Source organism: Aquila chrysaetos, chromosome 22 (assembly GCF_900496995.4).
Source record: "Aquila chrysaetos chrysaetos chromosome 22, bAquChr1.4, whole genome shotgun sequence".
Lineage (NCBI taxonomy): Eukaryota > Metazoa > Chordata > Aves > Accipitriformes > Accipitridae > Aquila > Aquila chrysaetos.
Genome location: NC_044025.1, coordinates 19,892,577 through 19,919,942, shown reverse-complemented (window position 1 = coordinate 19,919,942; position 27,366 = coordinate 19,892,577). Strand labels below are relative to the sequence as shown.

General features: G+C 42.3%; 1 protein-coding gene across 6 annotated transcripts in view; it reads left to right on the top strand.

The window, feature by feature from the left end:
* The window catches only part of FNIP1 (folliculin interacting protein 1), a 70,969-nt gene that overhangs the window by 31,333 nt on the left and 12,270 nt on the right, over positions 1-27,366 (top strand). For 5 of the 6 annotated variants that reach the window (XM_029998368.2, XM_041119386.1, XM_029998369.2 and 2 more), the window contains 10 exons: positions 8,668-8,811; positions 13,110-13,210; positions 13,460-13,534; positions 14,074-14,165; positions 16,794-16,877; positions 17,867-17,938; positions 18,685-18,820; positions 19,375-19,576; positions 20,383-20,468; positions 27,004-27,150. In XM_029998368.2, coding sequence (XP_029854228.1) covers positions 8,668-8,811; positions 13,110-13,210; positions 13,460-13,534; positions 14,074-14,165; positions 16,794-16,877; positions 17,867-17,938; positions 18,685-18,820; positions 19,375-19,576; positions 20,383-20,468; positions 27,004-27,150 — 1,139 coding nt within the window. The remainder of the gene's footprint in view (positions 1-8,667; positions 8,812-13,109; positions 13,211-13,459; positions 13,535-14,073; positions 14,166-16,793; positions 16,878-17,866; positions 17,939-18,684; positions 18,821-19,374; positions 19,577-20,382; positions 20,469-27,003; positions 27,151-27,366) is intronic. The other variant, XM_029998371.2, reaches the window with a different exon arrangement.

Below are 27,366 nucleotides of genomic sequence, written 5' to 3'. Positions count from 1 at the left end.
GATTTCACTCTTAACAGCTTTAAATACTGTAGTGATCTCTTTATTCCTGGGCTCGTCTACTTTCTGCTCTTTCAGGGGGAAGGATTCCTTCCTGGTGCTGCAGCAAGCAATGCTGGGGGCCTGAGGCAGGGCATAAACTGATATTTATGGATGTGCTTTTATGCCATGGTGGGGTGTGCATTCTTAATCAGAAGGTCCCCCCAGTCCTGTGTCCTTCTGTGTCCTGTTTGGTTAGCTTTTGCCAATCATTTCTATGCTTTGCTGACAGTTTTTTCACACAAAGTTACTTGAAAAGTTTTCCTCTGTTTTTCCTTTTGGCATGGTCTGCATGGTAATCTATTAATTGAAACTGTAATGGATGCAGTCAGATGAGGATACTTACTTCTAAGGGCTCTGGCCAGAAGATTAATTTCTAGCCACAGTGCTATTCTAAGTGGTTGTGTGAGGTTGGACAGCTTATATTCGCTGCTTTGAACTTCCTTTTCACCACCTCTAAAAACGTTTGCAAACCATTTTAAGGTCTGTGAGCAGAAAGCACTGTGTGAACTGAAATTCATGATCCCAGCTGCTTTTACCCGTAGGACCTACTAAGTTCTGTAAGCAGGAGTACACAAAATAACATATTACCCTCAAGCCCTGGTTTTCATGTTGGGTATTGGAGTACAGCCAGAAGATTCTTCATCCAGCTTGTAAACTCTTCTGGCCTATTGCTGAATGTTGCCAGCCTGATGCTTCTCATCCTGATCCTGAGTGCTTCCTATGTCCGCATATCCTTACCTCTGGGAGTCCGTTTGTTTCTCATCAGGCACTAATTTCCAGGCTTCTCCATTGCTTACTCTAGTGCTTGTATAGCCACGAATCAAGATCCCAATTTCCTAGTTCTTTTTGAGAATTTGTGAAGTAAAGGAAGTTTCACAAACGTTGAACAAAATGCATCTTTCTTTTTAATTTTAGCTTGTTAGAATGGCTTTATAATTTATAAGTTCCTGTTCTTCTAGGTGTTCTTGCCAGGAAAACAGGTTTTTAAAGACAAGATCTCAGAAGTGGTTTATTGGTACGAATTGCTGGCTATGCTCATTACTATTACTTCATTAATTATAAAGTATTACTTCATTAATAAAAAAAGATGTTGTACAGTATAAATCCTCTTACCATATTTCAGTTGATTTCTTGAAAGCCTAAACCCTCTTTAAGATAGATCTGTACTTGCACAGTGAACTTGCAAACTTCACTGTTTTGGTTTATTTCAGAAAGATTGTTGACTCTGGCAGCTCAACAGCAACAGAATAAACAGCTGATAGTGGAGCTAATACGGTTGCATATTAATCTCTCCTTTATTTTTCTTTGCTAAGGGTGGAAGGGGGAGGGAAATAGCGGTATTCACCATCTCTGTGAAATGAGTATGTGAGACTGGTGGAGGAAGGCTTTTCCCAGGGTGTTTGAAATGCCCAGTACTCATCTGTAGTAACTTGATACATTTCTTCTTTTTTGTGGTATTAGGAGACTTTGAAAGAGAATATATTGAAACATTTGCTTGCTGTGACATCTGCCTTCTGCAGCACTCAGATAATGTCGTGTCAGGCAAAACTTTCCTCGTAAAACAAAACTTTGCAATAGCAGAAACATTATGCAGGTAAAAACGTGCAGAAGAGTCCTCGGCTTGGCTTGCTGCAAGCTTAGTACAGGCTTGTACAGTTAGCAGTACGTACTGGCCATTTTCAAGGAATTGCATTGTTTATTTTTCTCGCTCTTTATCATGATTTTCATTAACAAAGACACACCCTGCCTATACAAAGCCAGATCTTGGCTCTAAGCACATTCCAAGGCACTCTTGCCCTTTTGCAGCAAGACGTGTGTGTGGGCTGGGCACTCTCCCTTCTGAAAGGGTATCTGTTCACCACCCCACAAAAGCCAGTGCTTTCTGCATCTCTCTTCCCCCCACCCCCCCATTTCCTAATGTGATTTATACCTCTGGATTTACAAATAACACTAGGGGGGAGATGTGCAAGAGTGCCTAGCAGTGGCCAGACTGTTCTGGTTGAAGTCTAATCAGTCTAATGCGGAGAGCTGAGAGGGTTTCAGTTTGCTTTATGTTGCTGTGCTCTTCAGTTCCCATTTTCTGTTGCTTATGAGACGTGAAAGCAATTAGAATTTAAGAGTTGTATGCCTGCAGCAAGGTGAGATTTACTTTGCTCTATTTTATATATCTAATCTCTACATATGTCAAGAGTTGAGTGCGGTGGGCCAAGGTTGAACACGGCTCAGTCATTTGAATTCTATAAGGGAAGGTATGGTTGTAAAATTTAAGGAGCATCAGAGCAAACTTTTCCAGACACAGATGTTTCAAGAAATAAAACAGTAGGCTCAAACTTCTTGATGAGTGAAAACTGCAGCGTTTGTGCTCAGACCAAGCTGGGCTCTAATTATTAAAGCATTACTAGGTTCATATTATCCGTGAGGGAAATGTGACTATAACACAAATAAGGATATTGTGTTTTCATTGGATATTAAATCACCCTCTTCACGTCTTCTATAAAGCTAAATATTAGGTAAACAAGAATTTTGGGAGGGTATAGCACAGAGACAGACAGAAGGCAGCTGAGAGTTTGCAGTACGGCCGTTAAAATATTTTAATTGCGCAGGAGAAGTAATGTTTTCCCCGGGTCTTGCTAGAGTTAAACTTGGCAAGCAAAGCCGAGAAGCAGTCTGGTGACTCGGAGGGCTGGCGGCCGCTGCACCGGGAATGTTGGCCGAAGGCTGTGCCAGGCGTTTCCACCAAGGCCAGGCAGAGATCCGCCTTCGGCAGCTGTGGGCACTTGGCATGGAGGGGAGGCAGAGAGATCCCCTTTGTGAGTCCTATACCTTTTTTGGTGCTAAGCAGGAGAGGTTCTTCCCTGGCTTTCCAGGGAAGCAGAGCCGAAAGGCTGCTGCCTCGCGAGCATCAGAAAATTGGGTAATTCCTCTGTCAAGAGTTCTGCCAGGGTATCCCAGAAGAGAGTGGTTGCCCTTTCCAGCCCTGTGACACAAGGTCATGAGCAAATGTATCAGAACAGGCATTTGCATGTTGGGTATACGAGGGCAGCACATGATACGAGAAGTAGACATGACTGATGCCTTTTCTGAACAGCCTCGGTCCACACCCAAACATCCACATCCCTTGGATTTTGGGGTATCGAAGTACTTCTACGTGCAAGCTCATGGGTTTCATGCACTGTCTCCTGTAGGGAGTTACTTCAGAGTTTGTTCCTCATACTAATACGTGTCTCATTTCTAATGAGACTGTATTACTCGATTTGCAGGTGATAGTGTTATGACCTATGACTGATTTCTACTACTAGACTCGTTTCTGTCCTTGTCTGCTCCTTTTCCTGTAACGCTTTCCTGCTTTCCACTCACGCGTGCCACCGTCCCCGCACTCCTCCCTGCGTGGTGCCTCGTGGCTGTGCGGGGCCCTGCACGCATCCGTACCACGCGTTGGGTTGTACTGAGTTTCCAAGCCAGGAGCTGTGTGTGCACGCAGGTATGCTCCTCCAAGAGCTGCGATAGCGGGCCTGGTTTGAATTTCAAATCAAGCACGACGAGCAGCTCCTTTTCCTTTTTAAGGTGCAGAGGCTCAGAGGTGCTGAGCTTTCAGCCTTGGCTCTGCCTTTCCTGAGCCCTGCGTGCTTGGCTTCTCAACCTTGACACTGCGTTCGCGCTAACCTTACGCGAAGGGTGCGTTGTATTTTACTGCGCTGCTGCTGTCGTGCGGCACGTGAGTTATGTTGCCGTAAATGTCAGCGTGCAAAGGCCAGCTGAAGTATGAGGAGTTTGCCTCCGAGGGCCGGCAGTGGACTGGGAGAAGGGTGCCATAAAAATGGTGCCACGAGGGAGAAGCGGGGAGTAAACCAAAGAAGAAGCTGGGGTGGGGACCCTCGCGTCAGGGCTTTCCTTGGAGCAGGCTGAATGCGTTCAGGGACGGGGGTTAGCCGTCTCATTTAACCGCTTATTTTCCTTTATATGTTGTCCACTGGTGGCTTATGACAAGATCGTTGTTACCATTCGGGATTTGGCTGAAGAGAGGTACTGATGGACATGTAAGAAGCTAAAAGATTTCCTGAGTCTAAAGATCAGCCTAGAGGAAGGTGTGGAGTCCAGGGAGGAAAAAGGGTATCAGGGGACCATGAGGAAGAGTAGGGCAAAAAGAAGCAAGAGCCAAGCTGTGTGCTGTGCTGAGCAGGCATCTAGAGTTTGGATGGTTTGGCTGGGAAGCGGGGAAGACAAGGAATCAGAGAAGGGTAGTGGCTTGTTCCCAGGACCTGGAGGCAGAAGAGGATTTTCAGAAGCAGGGTTTGGTTTGCTTTTTTGAAGGAATAGAAGAGAAAGAGTGGTCCAGGGTACAGAATTTGAGATCTAGAGGTGGATTTGGGGAGCGAAAAGTTCACTTTTGCCATGTAACCTAGTTGTCATTATCTTTGGGATAATTTAACTGAAAGGTCATATGATATTTGATCTCCTACTGCGGCAATTTCTTTCACTCCAAATGTCATATTTATCCCAAAGTAGAAAAATGGCATGCTGTTTTAAACAAGCCAGGATTAGCCATGTGTTCTAATATACTTCAGCACTGGATAAATGTTGAACAGCAAATTGCATTGAGGGATTAGTAATTGGATAGTGAGCCTTTTGCTTTTAGGTGAGTTGTGTGAAATGGAGACTCTGGTCTCTATCTGGCTCTCAGTGGACAGGTTTCCAGTGAGCCAGGCTGAGCAGACAGACAAAGCTGTAAGCACAGAGACCCAGTCCCACCTTCTTAGCTCTGCTTAGTCTCTCTAAACAGAAATGGAAGAATACTAGTGGCGTGGGGGAGCATAGGGTTGTCTTTACTTCCTTCACTGACCTCTGAGTAATAGAGGAACTTGACAACTCTGGAAATAAAGGGAGAAAGTAGCACTCGACAGCAGCATTTTAAGAAAGATACCTGGATTTTTACAGCAGCACTTGAAGGGAAGGAATGAATGCCTATTCGGGTTACTTTCGTGTCCTAGGTAGATGCATACATTTAATTACACATTCAGACCAACGCGTCTTAATAAAGCAAAAGTGTTAATTTATCTATTTTGGAATAATTTTTCAGCTTTGCTGAAATGTTCTAGAAATGAGGTACAGAGCTCTTGAAGAGTGGCAGCTTTGCTTGGAAATACAGATTTCTCTATCACTACCACCACAGTGGTATTTGAGCACCTGCTGTTGCAGAGAGGTAGAAAAGAGTAAAGCATATGATGACATTTCTCTTTCCTTCTGTCACTCACAGCCCTAACGCACATGCACACAGTCTGGGTTTGGTTCAACGCACCAGGCTCCTTTCAACTTTCTTATTATCCCCAAACCAAAACTTGCCCAGGAGAAATTCCTCTTCCTGGGCATGTTCTTTCCACTTACTGAGGAATTTATAGACCTTGTAGCAAAGAGTTAAAGGTCTTTGCTGATAGAGGTGGAGAAAAGAGATTCCAGAAGCAGAACTGTAGAAGAAAACTACTTTGTACCCTGTCGTACTATAAAGACCTTTTAGTCTAAGTTATCTTCAGTACTACCTGATCGGTCTCCAAGACTTTCAGCAAGTGATGACCTCTAATGTAAGAACCGTGACTGCCAGGAAGTCTTTGGAGCTGGGCGGTATCTGCAGCAAGTTGGCAGAGAAAGAACAAAGAGTGTGACCACAGCAGGGAGAGCAGTGTGGCAGCCAGGAGCGGCAGCTGCCCACGGCATCCTTCCAGCAGATGTTCTGCTCTCCAGCAAAAGTGAGCATTTCGGAGGACTCCAGCAGCACTTTGCCTGGGGATCTGATTTGTTGCAGCTATGTCTATTTGGAAAGAAAATGCACAACTTTGAAACTTTCCTTTGTACGGTTCTCAAATAATTAGGTTACCTTTTTATTTTTGGTAACCTGGCTTTAATATCTTTGGAATATTATATTGGAATGCAAGTAATCCCACTCCTTTGATGCAGAATATCTTGAGATTTGTAGCATCTAAAATTTCATTGACATTTGGAGTCAGAAGCTGCAGAGGAGGGGGGCATTGCAGGTACTTGATCTCATTGTCCAACAGGTTATTCTTAAGCACATGCTAAGTTTGTAAAAGAGCAAACACCAAAACTGGTCAGTGATCTGCATTTTAGGAGGGATTTACTGTTCACGAGGTTCTGAAAAGTGGTATCTGAAAGATCCTGACCTCCTTTACAGAATCCTTGCAGGAGTCTTGGTTCATTAAACTCCACTGCAAAGACCAAACAACCACTTTCCTGGTTTGCTATTTAAATCAGGCAGCTATTACCTCAAGATACCAGACTCCCCAATAGATCTGGGGAAAGCTGCTGTGCAGAAAAATGCAGTGATAATGAGAAGAAATAATTTAAAAGTAAGTAATTTGCAAACGTAGCCTATTTTTTTAATGCACAGAAAATTTTTTCACCTGTAGAAATGCATTTACTGGCTTTACAGTCTCAAGGAAGTTTAGTTATAATTGTAACTTTTTAGAAGGAACTTTCAACATCTGATGGAAAATGCAAGCTGAAGTGTGGTTTGCCTGCAAAAGCTTCTGTAACCCTGTGGATTTTATGTGGTTTTATCACATGATGCTTGCCCAGCCTAGGACATTGTTGTTTGTGTCAGAGATAAAATGCAATTCTAGTTCACGAGTTCCTACTGAAGTCATATGATGATCATTCACATGTTCCAGCCATTGTGTACTGTGCTCAAGCCACAGACCCTAGCCATTAGCAAATCTACATATTGCATGAATTCAACGTACTCACCACGATGTTGTAATGAGAAGATACTACTATGGGAGGCTGTATATGTCAGTAAAGCACAGGACTCAGCGGCTAGTGAATGCTTCCTTCCCCTCTGCCACAGAATTACTGATTTGTCTGCACATTTTTCCTTAAGGCTTTCTGCGGCAGCAGCTCTCTAATGGGAGCAGCAGTGCAGACTGCTGCGTGGAGCTCGATAATCCCTGACATTTTCTGCTGTTTTGCTAAATCTCACCTGCAGTTCGGGCCAAATAAAAGTCACCTGTCCCTAATGGTGGGTGAGATTTAGCCAAAAAAAAAAAATAAAAATAGTAGTAACCTGCATAGCCTAGGACAGAGGGATGGGATTCCCATCTTGTCCCTCACCAAAATCCCTCCACAGCAGTAAGGGCAGTTGTCTTTTTGTACAGTTGTTGCTGACTATTGAGCAGTCATGGAGTTACCACCCTGTGCCTTGGGTATTTCACGCTTTTCTTTATGCCTTTTCTTTTTTTTTCATAGCTATTAAAGATTGAGACATGCTTATGTTTTTGAATGAAGGGGGAGCTTGTGATGTGGACCTGTGAGTCCAGAGATGAAGCTGTGACATATAACAGCACTTCTGGATTTCCATCTGTCCCTTGAACCTTGCTTCCAGTAGGGTTCACTTCCAGCTTGCTCTTACTGGTTTGGTGGTTGTATAGGAAATGTTAATTAAGAAAGTCTTAGGGCAGAGTTAGTATGTAATTTTGAGCAGTGTAGACTATTTCTGTCTCCTAGTGCTGCCCACTAGCAAATGTAAATAATGCCAACCTTATGTGGGTGTGTTGAAATATAATGAGTATATGAAAAATATGTTGAGGTCTTCAGGTGAAGAGGATTGCCTAATCTTAGGGTAAATGGCATTAACTGATGTGGATGCTGATTCTGCTTGGGATGCTGAGATTCGCGGGGGAAATCACAAATGTTTTTAAATAGTGAACAAAACAGTAGTGGAGCATATCCTGTGCCAGTGGTTGATAATACTGCATCTATAGAGTGGACACAGATCCTGCTCATTCTGTATGTCAGTTCCAGCTCCACCTGAGCCCTCCTAACTCCCATTTTTGCTATGCTTTCTGTCTGAATCTCTATCAGAAATCACCCCTTGGACCATTTCTCCATCGTTTTGGGAAACTTCTCTGGCTGCTCTGTAACACTAGCTGTGTTCTTCAGCTTTGTCCGTTTTCAGCCTCACAATTCCATTGTACTGAAAACGAGAGGAACATGTCACCTCTGTGCCACTCTTTAAAAAGACCAGGGGAGTTGGACACAGCTAGGGATAGATCTATAAAAATAGTATCTTTTCTCTCCACTTATCCTCATAACATGAATCTCTCTTGAATTCTGTGGTGTTCTTGCTCGATTATTCCTAATAACTGTGTTTTCCTGTACATCGTGAACTGCTCCATGTCATGATCTGGCCGGCTTTGTCGCTCTGGAGGGCTGTGCCCATCACACTGCTGTGTCACCTCCGCCCCAGTGGGCACCGGGAGCAAGATGAACACGGCTGGAGCCTGTTGTTGCCATCCTTCCTTTAAACGCTTTGGTACCATCCTTTCTCCTAATCCTGGGTCTAAAAAAGTCATTTGTAAAGCTTCAGAGATGGATGGCTACTTAGGAAAATGGGGTTGGAGTGACCTGTTAACTCCTGGCTAGTTGGAAATAAAACAGCTCAGCTTTCTTTCGTACAGCCAGGCTGCAAGAGACACTAATAAATATTCTGTTAACTGTTTTCATGGGGTATAAGCCTTTTAGCTGTTAAATATCTTACCTGAACAGGTAAGTGTAATGCTGCTAAACAGTGATTTCAGGTCACGGGTCTTAGTGTGTTCACATATGTTGTCTGTATTTCAGAAACTCTGCAGTGATGCTCAGGTGAGAGTTTTTGGGAAATGTTGCCAACTGAAGCCCGGAGGAGACAGCTCTTCTTCGTTGGATAGTTCAATCAATTCATCCTCCTCATTCTCTGATCCAAAAGAACAATGCCCAAAATACCAGGTGAGTCACTTTTCCTTTTTTTTGCATAACCCATGTCAAATACTAACGGCAGGTGAGGTAGTGAATATTCTATAATGCTTGAAACTAGAGGCTAGCGGTGGAGAGCAGTTTTCATTGAAAATCAGACTTTGGTTCTGACTCAGTAATGTTTAATCCTGTAGCTTTGGTTTTGAACAAGTCTAAAACCAACCAACTGGTTCTCTCAGGATGTGTCTTGAATGGCAGCGATTTCTCCAGGGCATTTGTTCTGTCTTATGACCTAGGTGATAACACTCATTCGGTATGATCAGACTTGGCACAAATATCTTATCTCGGTATGGATGAGGTAGTTTATTTTACTTTGTTGCTAAATGCCAGGGAAATAACAGAGAAATGCACTAGCTATAGGGGTAGTCTGTATAACAGCTTTATAATAAGGGATTCAGTGCACTTGAGTTACATTTTACATAAGAGATTTTGGCCACGAGAGTAGCTGGAGTCATCTGACACGGATATATTTCTGTCATCTCTCCTTCCATGGATCACAAGTGTTTTATATTAAGCCACTCTAAAATAGAACTAAGCCCTTCCACTCTTTGTAATGAAGTAATTGTGTGTTTGAGGGAAGCTGCTATCTCTACAACCTATTCTGAAGTACAGTACTACTGATGTCTTAATCTACCATAGATATAAATGAAGAACCTTCCAGTGCTGACTTTCCCACTGTCAAGTTAACTCTTGCTATATTTGGCGAGCTGCATATTCTTGTTTTCTCTTTCTCATCACACTCTTTTCCACAGCTTTAGTAAGGTGGCTGAAGATCTGTTTTCCATTCCTCCCTTCCTGGAAGGGCATTTAGCTGTGGTTATGAAAGGAAGAGACATTTCTGTCAGCAGCTTCCTTCCAGCACAAAATAACCTCCTTCATGCATTGTGTGACCAAGAAAAATGATGCTCCCCACTGTCCAGAAGTTGTCTCTCCTACTGGGCAGGCTCTGTGCGAACAATGGTCAACGTTTTTAAAGGAAATTAATTTTAGTGGTTGGCATGATCATGTATTTTAAAGCTGTGGAAAGTTTTCCCTTTTAAGTCCCCATTTCCTCACGTGTATTACTTAGTCAAAATCTTACTGGGTTGAACTGAAATGATGTGTGGCTATGTGACTGGCTCAGAAAGTGTGCAAGAAACTTTGACCTTAAGTTGGTCTTCTACAGGGTATTTTGTAAACTATCTACTGCGTTCCCTGTACTGCTTCCAGGCTTCCCCAGCAAGTAAGCAGAGTGCCATAAAGACAAGAGTTCTTTACTGCAGAGTAAGATCTTGTATCATGTATGCAGAAGGGCCAGAGTAAGCTTGTCCAGACATCAGTCAGCCTGGCATTTCCTATCTTCTAACTGCTGTGTCTGGTAATCTCAGGAGTAACTTAATGTATTTGCAGTATTTATATGTTCTTTTGTTTATTTTATTTTTTTTAAGCTATAAAGTGGAAGTCCAAATAATACAATGCTATAGGACTTTTAAAATAGTTCTTTATGTTTCCTTGTTTGAATGGATTTTGACTATATATGAGCAACTTTAATCGCAAGGTGAAATACAGGGTTTTGTTCCAGGCTTCCATGTTTTTAATTACGTTCTATCCAGATCCCTCACAAATGTGATTAGAATCCATTAAGATGAAGCTGAATATGGTTCTAAGCTTGCCTGCAATTATTTGCACATTATGACACTAGTGTTACCTCGGTACCTGCTTCTCAGTGTAGTCAGGACTGAAAGTCTTTCTGATTTGTTCATCACAACATTTGACATTTATTTCTGTATTGTGTTTTTAATTTATGTATGTACTTAGTTATTGATAGCACAATATGTACAGTAAGTGGAATATTAAATGTTGTAAATATATTCAGAAATGCAATTTCCAAATCATGCAAATTTTACTACCTCTGATATGCTAATGTGCAATAAGAAACACTTGTGGGTATTTTATGACCAGTTTTTATGTGAGCTCGTAAATATGACCTAGGGAATTGGTTTGTGTCCAAGCTGTCAGTGCCGGAGGTTGTGCCCTTTTTGCCAGATGCTCCTTGGCTTTCTTTTGTTTCAGGTTTTTAATATTTAACCCCTTTCCTCAGTTGATTGCACTCTACTTTGGTCTTGAGTGACCTTTGTTTTGCAGCATTAAAGGCCCAAAGAGTTGAGCTGCAGCACTGTTTGCATATTAAATGCATTAAATACAAGCATCTTCTGTTACGCATGGTAAAATTATTAAGTGTAGATGAAATGCCAGACTGAAACAGGCCATGGGTGCATCTTATCATGCTCTTTGCCTTCAGCATTGCTTGTCTCTGTCTTTCGGAGGAAAGGGAAACCCCTATAATTAAATTTGAAAGCAGCTGATTTTCACTTGCTTTTTTAATTCAGTTGCTTGACAAAGAAAATCAATACTTTATCTTAAAGTATTTTTCCTCAGCTTTAGAATAAGATTTTCACAACAGCAGAAAGTTGAAACCAAAACCAACCATCAAGGGCTTGACATTTATTCAGAATGAGTCCTTCAATTGGAGATCTGCAAGAGATTTAAAAATAACAATCATAACATTTAGCTGTAGTAATTTGCAGTGTTCTTACTTCAAGATTTTGTGATGCTGGCAGACCTATCATTTCCTGGAGCCATTAACATCTATGCTTATATTTCCTCGGAGCTGCTGGGTCATACTGACTGATTTTAAAGTCTAGTTTTTCCAGTACTGCCTACAGTGCACCTAGGCAGTATGATATCCTGGGAGGTAAAGATGAAAATTTCTCTGAGACCCAGCTCATGATCAGATTTTGCCCTGCCGTATGAACACTAACAAACCTTGCAATTGTATCCTCATTTTTATAACTGTGGTTGCTACTTTTAGTCATCCCCTATCTTTCTTGCACTGATAGCAGAATTTAGAGGTTAATAGTATGTCTGTTTAAGTACCATCATCTTAATTGAGAGTGCTTGAGAAGAGCTAAAAATTGAGAAGTGTTATAAGTGTGTTGCCTTCTGGCTGATTATCATTTCCTTGTTCCTGCCCTTGTTCTGCAGGCTAGTGTGAGCAGAAAGATGGGGTGGTCATTTTCATATCACTCCTTACTGCTGGTAGGAATCTGTGCTGTGGACACCCTGTCCTTGGTTGTGCTCTGAGCTCACTGTCTGATGCTGGGCAAAATATTTAGATATATTCCAAGCCTGTGTAGGAATCCGGGTGAGCATCCTGGTTGTTCAGAGCTTGGATAAGGGATATGGAGATAGGGCACTTAGCATTTTCCAAACACAAGGTTATTTCTGTGACTGGTTTTAGGGACCTCTTGGAAGGATTACTCAAAGGAAGTGTTATGAATTGCCATGTGCCTCAAAGGAAATGTATTGCTCTCTTGCACAGTACCGAAGTACCTCACCTATGAACTGCCTGAGCTCTGTGAGTGAGTGATCATGATATTTTAAATTATTCAGGGCAAGGCACAAATGGAGAGCCAGCACTAATATTCTGCTCATCCTAGAGATGAAACAACCCTGGATAAAGGGACAGTAATCTCAGTCATTGAAAGTATACAAATAAGATGACTGTCAGCTGAGCAGTCGTCTCCAGTTGGTTGCCTTGAGTAACTTTTTAATGTTAGGTTTCTGTTTGCAGTATTTGATCTAGCCTGTGATGCGGCATAGTGACATTCCTCCTCTGTATTTAGCCAGCATGCCTTACAGCAAGCTCTCACCAACCAAGAAGCAGGAATTGCACAACTTGAGCTTGGCATCACGATGCTACAGCTCTTTGCTGGTACTGTCACAGGAGCACCAGGGAACGGTGCATCAGATACAAAATACCATCCATGGATAAGTTATGAATCGGTCTTTGTCAAGAAAGCACTGGTCCAACTTGGCTCCAGTGCACAGTCTGTATCAGATCTCCAGTGAACTTGTGATTCTTCTTCTCAAGCAGACACAAGGTTTAGGCTTAATGGTTCTTATTCAGTAAAGTGTCTTATCACACTCTTAAAAGTTTTTAGTCCCCTGACTCAGTACCATTTGAATCTGCTTCCCCTCACCCCCTGTAGATGGGTTAGGTTTGTTGGAGGATTTTAGTGGTTTAGCTCACAGCCAATGTGAAGATCACTTTCTATGCCAGCATTATCTTTATTGAACTGTTCAACTTAGCGTGTTCGACAGTGTTATAGCAAGATATTTTGCAAGTTTATCTTTTAAATAAAGTATATTTTCCTTAGTTGTATGTTGCCTTAATAGAAGCGTGCTTCTAAAATGCTTAAAACCAAATGTTGGTGGGGGTTTTTTTGCAGGGTTCTCGGTGCTCCTCAGATGCTAACATGCTTGGAGAGATGATGTTTGGCTCTGTGGCGATGAGCTACAAGGGCTCCACATTGAAAATTCACCAGATCCGGTAAGATTAATTTTTTACTGCTGGTCTTTTCATAAGACTTACTCCTTAGTGCTAATATGTAATGAATTGAATGCCACAAGTGCAGAGTAAAAGGAATTTCTGGGTTTGCTTTAAAGTAACTCTGATGTCACTTTTTACACAAAAGGCTGTTATGTCCTGTTTAGGTCTATAAAATCTGGAGGGTTGTGAAATGGAAAGTAAAGCCTGTCTTGGCACTGTGTTTCTGACATCTTCCTTTTTGTCCTCTAGCTCACCTCCTCAGCTCATGCTCAGCAAGGTTTTCACAGCTCGCACTGGAAGTAGCATCTACGGAAGCCTGAATACGTGAGTCTATTACAGATCATATCTATTGCACATAAGCAGATGAATGTAAGAACACAGAAGACCTTTTTTGGACCCTCCAGATTCTTTCTGTAGAAAAATAACTTCTTGTTCCCTGATCTGTTACATCCTGTCACTAGTGTCCTCACCTTTCCCTTGCGGTTGTCTTCACCTCAGTTTGCTTTAAGCGAATGAATGAACCATTCCTTTAATGCTGATGTGGTGAAGCTTGATATTGTAAAGTACAAAAGTACCTGCAACCAGCAAAGGAGAAGAGATGAGAACAGAACACTGGAGTTGGGGAATTCAGTCCAAGATGAAGAAAAAGGTGTTACAAAAACATGTGGGTTCCAAGAGTTCAGTGTTTAGTTTTCTGTGTATTAATTGACCCACCTGAAAATGTGGCTTAGGCTATGAAAGCTTTTTCTAGTGGAAGCCTGCATTCTTATCTTGTCCATTCCATTCGGGCTATAATGAAGTAACACTATATTCTACTAAAATGCAAATCACTGTTTTTGTTGCATGTTTTCTGTTTGTTATAGGTTGCAGGACAGTCTTGAGTTCATTAATCAAGACAGCAATACATTAAAGCCTGACCACAGTACAATTATGAATGGACTTCTTGGGAATATAGGTAATCACAAACAGATTTTATTTCCTGGTATCTTTAACTGAGTGATCATAGATTCTAGAATATGAAAGTCTTCTAAGTCGAATCAAATGTTAAAAAAAAAAAGGCAAGCTAAAAACGTTACATGTTGGTGGGGTTTGGAGGAGAATAAATCGGACAGTTCAAGGAATTAGCAGTGGTTCAATGTATTACTGATACCTATGTGTATATAAAATACATAATAGAAATATTTAGATATACTTAAGTTCAAATACAGAAAATGTTGGAAAACAACAGTCAGTAGAACTTTCTAAGCAGCATATCTCAGATCAGGCAGGATTGATTCTGCCTGGCTCTGTTCCCATTTTATTTTCATTAATAATTTTCATTCTGTTCTGTACTCTGGCCACCTGAGTGCATCTGCCCATGTGGTTTGTACTAGTCTAAGTTAACCTTGCACAGTTGTGCTGGAGTTTTTGATCAGATTAGACAGAATATCTTTTTGTTTTCTCCTCTTTCTCTCTCGGTCTGACCATGGAATCTAAGCAGTCTTGAAAAAACATCTGGCATCTTTGGTTCTCAGCCTTCATGGAAGTGCTGTGGCTGAAGACTCCATGAACATTAGATAACAGAAAGAGGAGAAGGTTTTGGCTTTTCCCCTTGGGGACAGTAGAGCTGATAGTAAAGATGCTGTAATTCAGTGCTTGGTTGTCCAGTGTAGCAGCCTGATGAGCTCTTCAGCATGTCTTCCCTTTCCCTTGGTTTAGATTATTGACTTCCCAAGCAAATGTCTGTTGTAGTAGGTGGAATAAGGGGCTTCTTTATACATTTGCTTTCCAGAATATTGCTCTGTATAAAATACACTTTTCTAGGGTTGGAAGTAAGGAGTGAATTTGATGACTTTGTTACTTTAACTGGGTTTCTGGCTTTGATGTGCTCCTAATGCTTGTTGGGTGTGTTTACTTCTCTCCCTCACACTGACTTCGGTAAGACCACACCTAAGCATGGGCTTAAATGCTTTTCAGGCTCAAAAGCTGTATACCTCATTAAAATAATTCCCAATAGTCCATTTATAAGGGAAGCCAATTAAAGTTGTAAGAACCTATTATCTATTAAATGTTTCCTGAATTCACCAAGTCAGGAAAGTTAAAAAGACGCATTTTTCTTAATTTTCAGTATTCCTTTCAGACTTCAGTTGTGATTTTTCACAGTCCATGAGTGAATGAGGTGCCTGATCTAAGGGAGAGGAGCTCACTTCATCTACTTTTAGGGTTTTGTTGTAGTTTGTGCTTGGCAAAAGTTTGCTGTATCACCAGTGTGATCTAAACTGCAAGTTTAAATTCAGATAATGCAACTATTAGGTGTGGACTCAATATGATTTAGGTGTAGTCAGTGCTACATGTTCATCTATGTCTGGCTCTGTAGTGAGGGTCACTCTTCCCCACCGAGCAGAAAGGGTCACTGCCCTGAGCGCTGGCCAGGAGACGTAGGCACCTCCGTGCAAGGGTGTGCAACAAGAATTGATGAGATTGCCTGCTAGAAGAGGATGCTGAAACTTTCTTTGTAATTGAGCTGCACAAGTTTTCAGTGGGTTCCACGGTGTTTGTTTATAGTTCCCCTTTCAACGCAGAGGGAACCATGGGTAAAGTACGTGAAGAAGTTAATCTGTAACTGCAGCATTTCTGACAACTGTGTTGGACAGCAAAGGCTGCCCCTGACTCCTTGGCTCTTGCCAGCCTGTGATAGGAGAAGGGTCTATGTGTTTTGGTTGGGAACTATTTACAAGCTGCTTTTTTTAGATATGCTGGTTGGAAAAAAAAAAAAAAAAAAGCAGGACTGGTCATGTCCTTTCCTTTAATGAGTAAAGACCTAAGAGAATGGAAGGGAGCTTTGTTGAGATGCAGCTTTCGTGTTTTGTATAATCAGAAAACTTTGAGTGAGCAGTAGCTTCAAATTTAGGAGAAGGACTGGTAATTAACTGATTAAAAATACCCATGCATTTTTCCTGGCTGTGTGTACAGTAAATACCCTCTCTCCCTGGTATACCTACAATCCAGTATTATTTTTAAAAGGGACTACTGAGACTGCTAACAATTATTTTCTATATGATCATTTCACTAAACTGATGTACTGACTGTTCTGAGAACAACTACTTCAGCCTATAATTTTCTGTTGGTTCTACTAAGATTAATTTCTGCCTGCCTTCTCCCCCTTCCTCCCTGTCGTCTTCAGCAACAGTGTTCTTCAGCCACCCCACCAGTGTGGATGTTAAAACAAACATTGTACTCCATGATGAATCTCCTGTTTGTGATCAAGTTAGGCTTTGAGCCTGCATAAATTAATCATTTTTCAACTTTAAAAAAAAAAAAAAAAAAAAAGCCCTTGGAGAGAAACCCCATCCATGTATGGGAGACAGTGTAAAGCCGGGTCTATTATTTTAATTCTATAAATACTATATAGTCCAACTGTAAGCTGTATCCTTGAATCAACATTCTTGTTAAGCATAAGAGCTGTTCTCCTGCATTATGTTAGTCTGCATTTATGTTGGCTTATATCTTTCTTATATCTATCCCTGCCCTGGCCCCCTCCCTACAGACTGTTCTGCTTTACTAACCTCATTCTTTCATGTGTATTTTACGTTTTGCCATGTAGGTCTTTCACAGCTTTGCAGCCCTAGGCGGGCATTCTCAGAGCAAGGTCCGCTCCGCCTGATCCGGAGCGCCTCTTTCTTTGCAGGTTTGCAGTGTGCTGTGTGCTGTGCTGTGTGGCTAGTCTAGCTGGTGTGACAAAACTGTGTGGATTTGTAGTTTAGCCCTGGAAATAAGATTTTTGGGTTTTTTTAAATACAAAATGGACAGTGATGTCTGCTCTCTTACCTTTTTGGATACATGCTTTAAATCCCCAGAGGACAGCAGGCATTTTAATAGTCCTCTTTGGGGTTGGTTGGTTGTGTTGTTTTGTTTTGGAAACATATGTTTGATGGTGGATTTCGTATTTCTGGAAATAATATTTCACAATAGTGTCAAGCTATTTTGATCTGGACTTGTTTCAACCAAACTGTAAAAACTAAAGCTAAACTAGGTTCATTTAAAATGGGCATTACTTGCTTTTAGTGGTTGGGTCTTATTTCCATGGCTGAGTAGCTTTTATTTCACACACATATTTGTAAAATACATCACGTTTAAAGACTATTGAGCCTGAGACACTTTTGATCTTGTGTATATGCAGACTGTGAATCTGGACAGCTTACAGCTTAGTTGAACAGCCAATGCACTGCTCACAATTTAAAAGTATTTATTTTCTTCAAGACAGCATTGTAAAATCCTTTTAAAATTATATATATAATACCTAAGAAAGGTATATGAATGAAGTTGTGTTTAGATTGGTTTTGGGTGGGTTTTTTGTCTATATACTGAGTACTACCAATGTGACCAACATCCTTTTGGTACATTAAAATGTCATTGAAAAATATCTGTGTAAAGAAACGAAGGGTACTAGTTTTAGTTTGTACTAAAATAGGTGTATGGACTTCAGAAAAACACATACAAGCTTTTCAGATAAGTGTTTTGGCTTGTTCAGCTAAGCAGCCTTTCTTGGTGATGGCCTTGTGCAGTGCTGTTGATCTGAATTAATGAGCATGTTTTTGTTTCATTAATTACATGGAGATCTGCAAACAAGAAAGGAACTGTATATTCCCCTGCTAATTGGTATTCCTTGTTTTACAGTTCATAGCAACCCTATGGATATGCCTGGGAGGGAGCAGAATGAGGACAGAGACAGCGGTATAGCAAGATCTGGTAATGTCAGTTCCATGTGTTAACCCTGTGGACTCCAAAAATATTCAGTAGTATTCATCACTGAGATGTCTAGACATTATCAAAAAGTTTTCCCTGTGCTAAAATGTGATTGTTCTGTTTCGTTACATATAAGCATTAATGCACACCTATATGTATATGTACAAATGTTGTAGGTGTCAAGGTTGTTGCATTAGGAACCTCACAGAGATAATCTGAACAGCAGTGCAATTTATTAAAGCATGCTGCAAGTAAACAAGCCAAATTAAATATTGAAATGAGTTTGCAGCATTTCTAAACAATACTTGTTGTCATCTCCTTTCCAAGTTGAGGAGGACTGTAATGTTAAAACATGAATTCACCTCCACAACACCCCTCTCCTTCCCCCCAAATTGAGGATATTGGGCACTTCAGGTTAGGATTGGAAAGGCTGTTAAAGGATGTGATTAACGCTACTCCTTTCCACAAAGAATTTCTTTCCCAATACTCAGGGTTGATGAGCAAGGTGCAGCCTGTATGTTGCCTATTATGTAAAGCTGCAGGACTGTCCCACCCTTGTAGTGCTTGTATATCTTGTTAATGTTCTTATAAACTGGTTATTTTTTGATATGAGACATAGATAAACAGAAGAGAAGGCACTTGAGAAGCAACACCAGTTTATCTTGAGGGGCTTCGTTTAGTTGCTGGTATTATTTTCCAAATGCTCTTTCTTCTGGAGAGATTTTTATTTATTCCTCTTATTATTGCAGCATCTCTTAGCAGTCTGCTCATCACTCCGTTTCCATCTCCGGGCTCTTCATTTAACAAAAGCTGTGCTAGCAGTTACCAGCGGCGTTGGCGTCGCAGTCAGACTACCAGCTTGGAGAATGGGGTCTTCCCTCGATGGTGAGATGGGAATGAAAATGCGGGTTGCTGCCCATAAATTTTCCACCATTGTCAGCTTGATTCTGCTCTTGCATATGTACATCTGCTCTTGCTGTTGCTTTCTGTGGGGTATTTACAGAGGTGTAAGTCAGGCTGCACTTCAACGCCTGATCTTTTTTAGTATCTGTTTTCTTCACAGCATTTGTTGTTTTGCACTAACTAGAAAGCCTTCAGCAAAACGTAAACCTGTAGGCTGTACTTTTGAGGATAAGAAGCCCTAAAATCCTACTCAAAACACAAATTCTTGGCAGAGATGGGAGAGAACTAGAGTACCATATTCTGACCCCAGAAACACTTTGAATCTGGTTCCAGCTGTTGTGATTGCAGGATCAATTAATGGTTGCTTGTAAAAAAACTGCAAAGTGGATGTTATCAGAGGTGATGATTTGACAACACGTGCAAACAAAAGGTGTTTATTGAAGTGAAATGTTCAAGAATTGAATTACACAGGAAACCAAGATACAACTTTAAGCAGTGGATTACATTAACTTTCTATTTTTTTTTCATGCTTCAAGGTCCATGGATGAAAGCTTTAACTTGTCAGATGACAGCTCTGGTCCTAGCCCAGGAATTGTTAGGAAGAAAAAGATAGCAATTGGAGTTATTTTTTCACTCTCGAGAGATGAAGATGAAAACAACAAATTTAATGAGTTCTTCTTCTCACACTTTCCTCTTTTTGAGAGTCACATGAACAAACTGAAGAGTGCAATAGAACAGGTAAACACAGTCTCTTTTGATTCTTGCACTTGTATTGCTGTACGTTCCCCCCAGCCCTGTCAGATTAATTCCTAACTCTTGTTACTAGTTTACAAAAGTGGGATCAACTTGCTGTGGGGTATTGGAATTGCACCAGAGAAGAGCTTTGCTCCACAGCATCTTTGATGGTGTTTCTTATTGCTAGCAAAAGCACAACACAGGGTGAGGACAGAGCATGCTGCGTTACGCTACAGGGATTGCTGACAGCTAGAACAGTCGCTAGGCTGTGTAAGCTCCCAGCAAGCCCTGGATCAGCCAAGGGAGAAAGGTGCTTTTAAGACCACCTCTAGCTCCCTGCTTCAGCTGTATCTGAGTCTAGTGGATTGCAGGGTCAGAACCTATCCCTAGGCTATTCCAGGCTGTAAATAAATATTGAGCTTTTTTCTTTCTCTTTTTTTTAACCCCCTGATTCTGATGTGTAGGAAATTTTCAAAGATCGACATTTCAAATATGCGGTTAGATTTGCTTCAAATCTCTCTTCTAGGAAATACTTAGTGGTTGCTTCACCACTGCAATGAAAACTTTGACCCCTTTTATGCCTTGAATGATGAAAAGCACAGAAGAAGCAGAGGCTGCAAATACATGTGCCTCACCTATCTTTCCTCAGATATGAAAGTTGGCACTTGTACCATCATTTTATCACTTAAAAAAAAAATTATTTGCATGACTAGTTGCATGAAAGATAAAGTCAAACACATGACTTTGTTTTCCATTTTCTGTGCTTCTGTAGCTATGTGTTACTTATCTGTTTAATGATTGTTTTCAAGGCTATGAAAATGAGTCGTAGATCAGCTGATGCCAGTCAGCGGAGTTTGGCATATAACAGAATTGTTGATGCCCTTAATGAATTCAGGTGAGCAGTTTGTCTCCTATCTTTTGTGTCTGTTTCTTCAAAAGCACTCAAGTCTGTTTTAGAAGGATCTTCTCCTTAGTGCAGGATAAGTAACATGTCTAAAGTCTTCTGCAAAAGTAAGTACAATAAAGGTATTGGTGATAGCAAGCCGTTATAATCTGTTTGTGTTTTTAGATTTTGCCAAGTGTGTATATCCATCAGGGCTCGGTGTGAACAGGACATAGATGATGAAGGTTTTCTGTGCTTTAGGTAGTAATGAAGCTCCCAGCAACCTCTTAAATTATCTTTTATGGCCTGTTGTGAGGGGGAAAAGAATTGCAAAGCCGTTAGGGAAATCCTCCTCTAGTGTTTATTTTCCTGATGTGTGAGCAAAGCAAGACTTCTACCCTGCTCTAAATTCAGCTCTAAAGGCGTTTCAGATAACCAGCTACTAAGAAGGAGGACTATCTTTTTCACACAGTAAAATGCAGTACTGTAATCTCTTGCTATCAGTACCTGCAGAGCACCTCTATTCAACAGTTAATATACAAAGTAACACAGATAAGCACATCCCTGGCATTTAACTGTATTTTCTTTCCATAGTTTAAGTCATGGGGAGGGAATTAAGATGAAATCCGTCTGTTTCAAGTGATTCATCTTCTCTCAGATGGGAGTGGCAGGGTGCTTCCTTTTACAACCAGCATAGAGTTACTTTTAAAAGACATTATAGGAGAGCACTCTGATGTTGCAAAAAGAAAATCCTGACATCAGGATGTATTTTACTGAACAGTGAAGGATCCTGAGGGCTCACTCATTTTTCTACAATTCCACTTACCACCTGAATGCCATGGATTAGGTGGTGTTGCAGGATGAAGGCACAGTATATTTTTTTAATTTTTTTTTTTTTTTTTTTTTTTTTTTAATTTTTTAGAACCTCACCTCCGGGCAGTTGTGAGGGAGGGCAGAGGATATGTTTGGTAGGGACAGGAGGCAGGGAAGAGCGAGCACGTGGGCCTGCGGTGAGAGGTGGATGGGATAAGCAGTGCCAAGAGAGGGAGCAGAGGGAGCTCGTGACTGCTGGGAGCAGCCGATCCTGCCCAGGGGCCCGAGACGAGTCTGGCAACTCTGAGCAGCCACGGTGGTTCCTCCGCTTCCCCCAGCTCTGCTCTGCCTCTCCTCCCCATTCTCACCGGGAGCCATTTCTCTGCATTCCCACCCCCTGATAACACCACCTCCCCAGCTGTTTTCCCAAAACTTCCCCCAAAACATTCTCCCTCAAGATACATGCAGCGGACTTTGCCCATTCTCCTTTGTCCTTCCAAGTTAAACAGTTCCAGAGTGCTGGGGAGGGGTGCATATCCCGAGTCAAACGTAGGGAAAAGTAACCCTGAAAACACAGGCCAAATCCCCTTTGCTAGCTTTTTCCTCCTTGGAGGAAGGCTTGGCGGTGCTGAGCTGGGATGGGACGAGGAAGGCTGCTCTTGTGGGACTGAGGAGGAAAATAGTGTCCCGCTGGACATGGGAGGATTGGCACTCTCCTGAGCCGCTGTAAGACGCAGTCATTCACATGACACAGCCATTGCGTAACCAGCACTGGAAGCATGTGTCCAACTACCAGCTTTATGCAGAGGTTTCCATGGTGATACAAATATTACTCTTTAATAGTGTAACGAGGTAAATTAAATCCAGTTTAATTTCGTATAAATGAATTTCCTGGGGCAGCGGACTTTGGCAATTCCGGGTTTTTTTTTGGTGTGGGTTTTTTTTGTTTGTTTTCTGTTTTTTGGGGTCTTTTTAAGCAAGTGCATTCCGAGGCGTGCACCCAGCTGGTGCCCCCAGCCCAGGCCAGTCCTGCAGGCGGGCAAGGTCCTCGTGCCTCCGCAGTATCTCGGGGTGGCAATGTGTGCTGCCATCAAGAAAAGCATTTCTGTAACATGCAAGAGCCACTTGCTTTTCAAAGCAATGCAATATGTGTCTGGTAAGAAAAAAAAAAAAGGCATATTTGAATACTGAAGGCTGGATGCAAAGATGCTTTGGCACAGGTTCAGCAAACCCATTTAGGCCACTATTATCTCTTTAGGCGTCTGCTTTCCCACTGAAGTCACGGGGAAGTCAGGAGCCTGAGTCCTTTGGTGAACCTGAGACTTGCGTTGATTCCTGCCCTCTTAGCAAATTGTGCTGGAGGGAAGAAGGGTGCTGACTTCAGTGAGTTGGTGTTTCTGAAACGTAATCCTGTGCTGGTTTAACTCATTGGAGTCTTTTTTTTTTTTTTTTGAAGGAGGAGGTCCTTTTTTTTTAAGGAGGGCTTTTTGTTGGTTGGTTGTTTTTTTTTTAAAACCCAGACTTCCAGAGGTTCTCAAGTGTAGCTGATGTGCACTCCTCTGGTGATTACAATAACCTCAAATCACTGGGGCATGGGGGACCGGCTACACGCTGCCGTGCTGATCAGAGAAGGGAGGAGGAAGGGTGATGGTTGTTATCGTAGCCTCCTGCCACCCAAAAGTCCCCTCCTGCAGGGAAGGTGCTGTGGTTGTAGGTCTGCCTGCTAGCCTGCAAGCAGGGTTGTTGCAAGGAGCTGGCTGCGGGGTCAGCCAGGCATTTACAGGCATTTACCTGCCGGTACTGGGGGTTGAGGGGGAGTACAGAAGACAGCAAAACGGACCCATTCCTTTGCTCTTATCATCTCATCCTGTGAAAAACAAAGCTGCCTTCTCTGAAAGGCCTAGGCTGCTTCTGCAAATTGGTGCTATTGATAAATTTGCCATCAATTTGGTGCCTAGCTCCAGGCCTACTCTTGCATCATTATTCACTTTACAACAATTTTTAATTTTCTAAAGCACTGATGGATTTAGCTATTAACACTTGACTTAGAGGCTTAAAACTCTCTTTGGATGTCAGCTGTGCAGACACATGACTTATGAAATAAGCTACTGTACTTGCATAAACATTTCGACTCCCCCAGTCCCCGAGGCCAATGCAGCACATTGATAATACAGATTATGCATCTGACTAATACCTGTGTGGCAAATACACAGACTGGCAAGGAAACACTGAACGCAAGGCCTAGGGAAACACCTCTCTGCTTTCTGGCAGCCACGTTTGATCCTATTTTATGCCAGTAATTTTTAAGCAGTTTAAGCTGCTGTGAACAGAGTGGTGCATTTTGCTCAGCGGTGCAGGCTGGCCCCTGTGCCAGCATGGGCACAGGAGTCGCATGGGCTCCTGCACTCACTGCAGGAATTACTGCCTTCATTTTCATTTTCCTTTTTAAGGAAAAATCATCTTTGGAAAGAAGGAATTAGGATGTGGAGCAAATGCACCTGAATTAAGTTTTAGAAACCACTGATGTTTTTTCTTTTTTGAAACAATCCCTAAAGAGGTGCTAAGCTTTGCCATTACGTTGCAACTCTTAAATAGCAAGAGCAGCTCTCACAGCACAGTGCCGAGGGTCAGAAGCGTTTCCCTTAGGGAGGAAGGGGGCTGCAGAGGGATGCTGTCATCCACGAGAAGCCATCTGGCTGTTCGGTTTGTACCGCACCAGGGAAAGATGTCTCGGACTGGTACCAAAATCCAAGACAAAGGCCGGGGAGGTTCGCGGGTGTATTTGGGTGAGGGTGAAGCAGGGAGCAGCGCAACGCTTGACCCGCGGCGATGCCGCACGGTGCGGAGGGCGGCTGCCGCGGCACCGCGAGCACCGTCGTGTCTGCAAGCAGCAGGGCCGATCGCCTCGGTGCCATCTGCGCCCGCAGAGCAGACAAACCCCAGAGGGTTTGCAGGAGGGGTTTTGCTCAGGTCGTCATTTTTGTTTGGCTGGGCTGTGTGCTTTGGTTTCAAGCTGCATTTAGACGTGAAGGTGTTTCCTGAGGAGGTCTCCCAGACCCTGTCCCTGCTGCACCCATTCCTGGTGCTGAGGTGCCCGTAAGCTCCAGGCTGGAGTTCAGCCTCCCAGAAGCATTTCCAAATATAAACCCTTTTAAATGTACTGCAACCCTCAAAAGAACAGAGTCTCTCGTTAACTGAACTTTCCCTCGCATGCGGCTGCTCGATGCTGGTGTGCATGGGGGGTGGCGAGCGGAGGGGAGGGGGCTGCTTGCTGCAGATGGCCAAGAGGAGTCAATTTGATTTTTAATGGTTGTTATTTTTTAAATCTGGTTAACTTCCCTGTAGTGTTTTAGGGTTTTTTTGTTGTTGGTGGGGGTTTTTTGTTTGGGTTTTTTTTTGTTCTTTAATAAATGGAAAGGAGAGCATTTCCCTCCGTGTTTGCAGAGCTGGAAAGCAGTTAATCCTTGCCCTTGGTTTCTGTGCCATTGCTGCCTGCGCTGGCATGGAGGGTTCCCTGCACTGCAGTCACATGCCTGCTGGCCGCCGGCCAGGGCAATCTGATCTCTCTCTGAGGAAACACTATCAGTTGCAGATGCAGCCAGGGTTACCAGAATAGTAAATAACGAATCACAAGACTTGGTCTATCTTTTCAACGAAAACAAATATTTTAATATGTTGGTTTTAGTGTAGAAGTAGTTTCTTTTTTCAAAACAGCCAAGCTGCAAGAGGCTTGGCTTGGGTTAGTTTGCATATGACGGAGAAATAAGCTGTATTTTACATTAAGTTGTTCCATTTATCTTCAGCTTCTAAGGTCAGCTGTGTCGGGGCGGGGGGGGGGGGTGTAAGTTTCAATACTTGTTTTGAGCTCTGAAACTCATCAAGCTTTGAAGTCCCTGGACTTGGGGTTTCTCCCTTTCTTTGGGCCTCTTTAACATCCACTCCAGTTAATGGGCTGTGAACAGAAAGCTTTCCCTTAATAATCCCACCTCCAGTCTCAACTTGCTACTGCCGAGGCATGAAATCCCGGTGCCCCAAGAACACGGCGCTGCTGGAGACCCTCCGGTTACCCCCACGGCATGGCAGTGCCGGTGTGCCCCAGCTGCATGTCCCACTCACATCTAACCTGGCAGGACTATTGTGCCTGGGTCAGTAACCAGGCTGTGCTTTCCTCCCAAGAGAGGACCAGCAGCAGAGGGTAAAGTAGAGCAGCTCTGAGGCTGCTCTAAACTGACCCAGCAAAGAGCCCCCTGGGTGCTATGGGTCTGGTAAGCTCAAAGGTAACTTGACTTTCCCCCTTTCCAGCCCATTGACTGTTTTCTGGCTTTCCTATCATGCTTGTGGCAGTAGAGTGTCTGAAAATCTAACCTTTGAGGAAGATGGGGTTGATTTTGACTATTGTGAACACACAGGATGGAATTTGTATTTAATGAAAACTGGTAGAAAAAATAAGGCAGCAAATGCCACTGTCCCCCCTCACCCCTTTCTTCTTGAGCAGTCCCAGTGACTTCGGCACAGTGCATGGTCACCTTTGCTGCCCTTTGCGGAGCTGCTCTGGGGGTCCCGTCACCCTACAGCTGCTTTCTTCTCTGCCGAATAGCCAGGGAATAACCCCTTCCTCCCCTGAGTGCCCCTCGTACCGGCGCTGTTGTGTGCTGCTCTGCTGCTGACGTGCCGGGCTCTTTAACTTTAAACACTAAACCACGGAAGATTTGGCAGCTGCTGCTCGAGTGTGTTTGCCTGCCTGACACGCACAGCCATTGCTTTTCTTCTGGAAGTGTCTATAAATTTTTAGACCAACGTATCCGGAGAAGATCTTTATAAATCAAGGCTGGTACTAGGGATAATGGGATAATGTAAATCTTTGTCTTATAAAAGAAAAGTATCTCTTCTACAAAAAGTGGTGCATTAGGTGGGGAGAAACCTGAATTGATCAGTCATTTCCTTTGCTGTTTTGTTCTTTTTCAGGCATACATTTTTACTGTGATGAAAATACAGGTTCCCAACATAGGCATTGTACTTAAAACTATCATTTAGTTTAGACTTTAGAGGAGTTTAACAGTAATCTGAGGGGTTTTAATCTGGTGTTTTACTGCAGAGCCAAAGTTTTAATCATACATTTACTGACCTCTGTAGAGTCGAAAAGGATGTGGGTAGGTGCATAATCCTTGAAACCACGGGGTAACTTTGACTCTAATATGCTATATTTAAAGCTAAAGAAGTAAGCTGGTCCCCTGCTCTACAAATCCATGCATTTGTGGGTTTGGCCTGGAGATACACCAATTTTTTAAAGCAAGGAGGAAGTTAAGGTATTTTTATAAGTCAGATGCACATAAACTTGCCCTAGTCATAAATCAGGCAGAACTATGGAGGATTTACATGTTTTGAATGAAATGGAGGGAAAACAGGGAGATAACAATAACAACAACAAATCATTCATTTCTTCTTCATTCAGAACAGGGCAGCTCTTGACTTTTGACAGGGAATGTTACTGTGTTTGGGATCACTTTAGGCAGATGCATGAAGAACCTGTGAGGCTTAACTCTCCGAGGTGGAAGGGTGCGTTCATGTTATTTAATGAACAACATGGTTTCGATAATGGTTGATGAGAGAAATTTTGTTTCTGATAGAAATGACAGCTGGAACTAAATGTTGCAGTAAATTCTTTGAGTTGGGATCTCTGCCTTTCATTTTTTTTTGTTTAGTCTTCTGGATTTTGTTTTGTTTTGTTTTCTAGAACAACTATTTGCAATCTCTACACGATGCCGCGGATTGGGGAGCCTGTCTGGCTTACTATGATGTCAGGGACACCAGAAAAGAACCAGCTTTGCCATCGCTTCATGAAGGAATTCACATTCTTGATGGAAAATGCTTCTAAAAACCAGTATGGTGGATTATAGTTTTTAAATTACATATGTGTTATGCCTTTTTATTTCAAACCAATTTTTGAATCAGTTTTTAATTCCTGGTAATCGAAGAATCAAAAGGCCATCCATAAATACCTTCTTTTTAAACCAAAAAAGAAACAGGAAAGTATCTCATTAAATGCCTGCTTCCTGACAACCCTCTAAATCTTGGTAGAGGCTAAACATTTGAAACA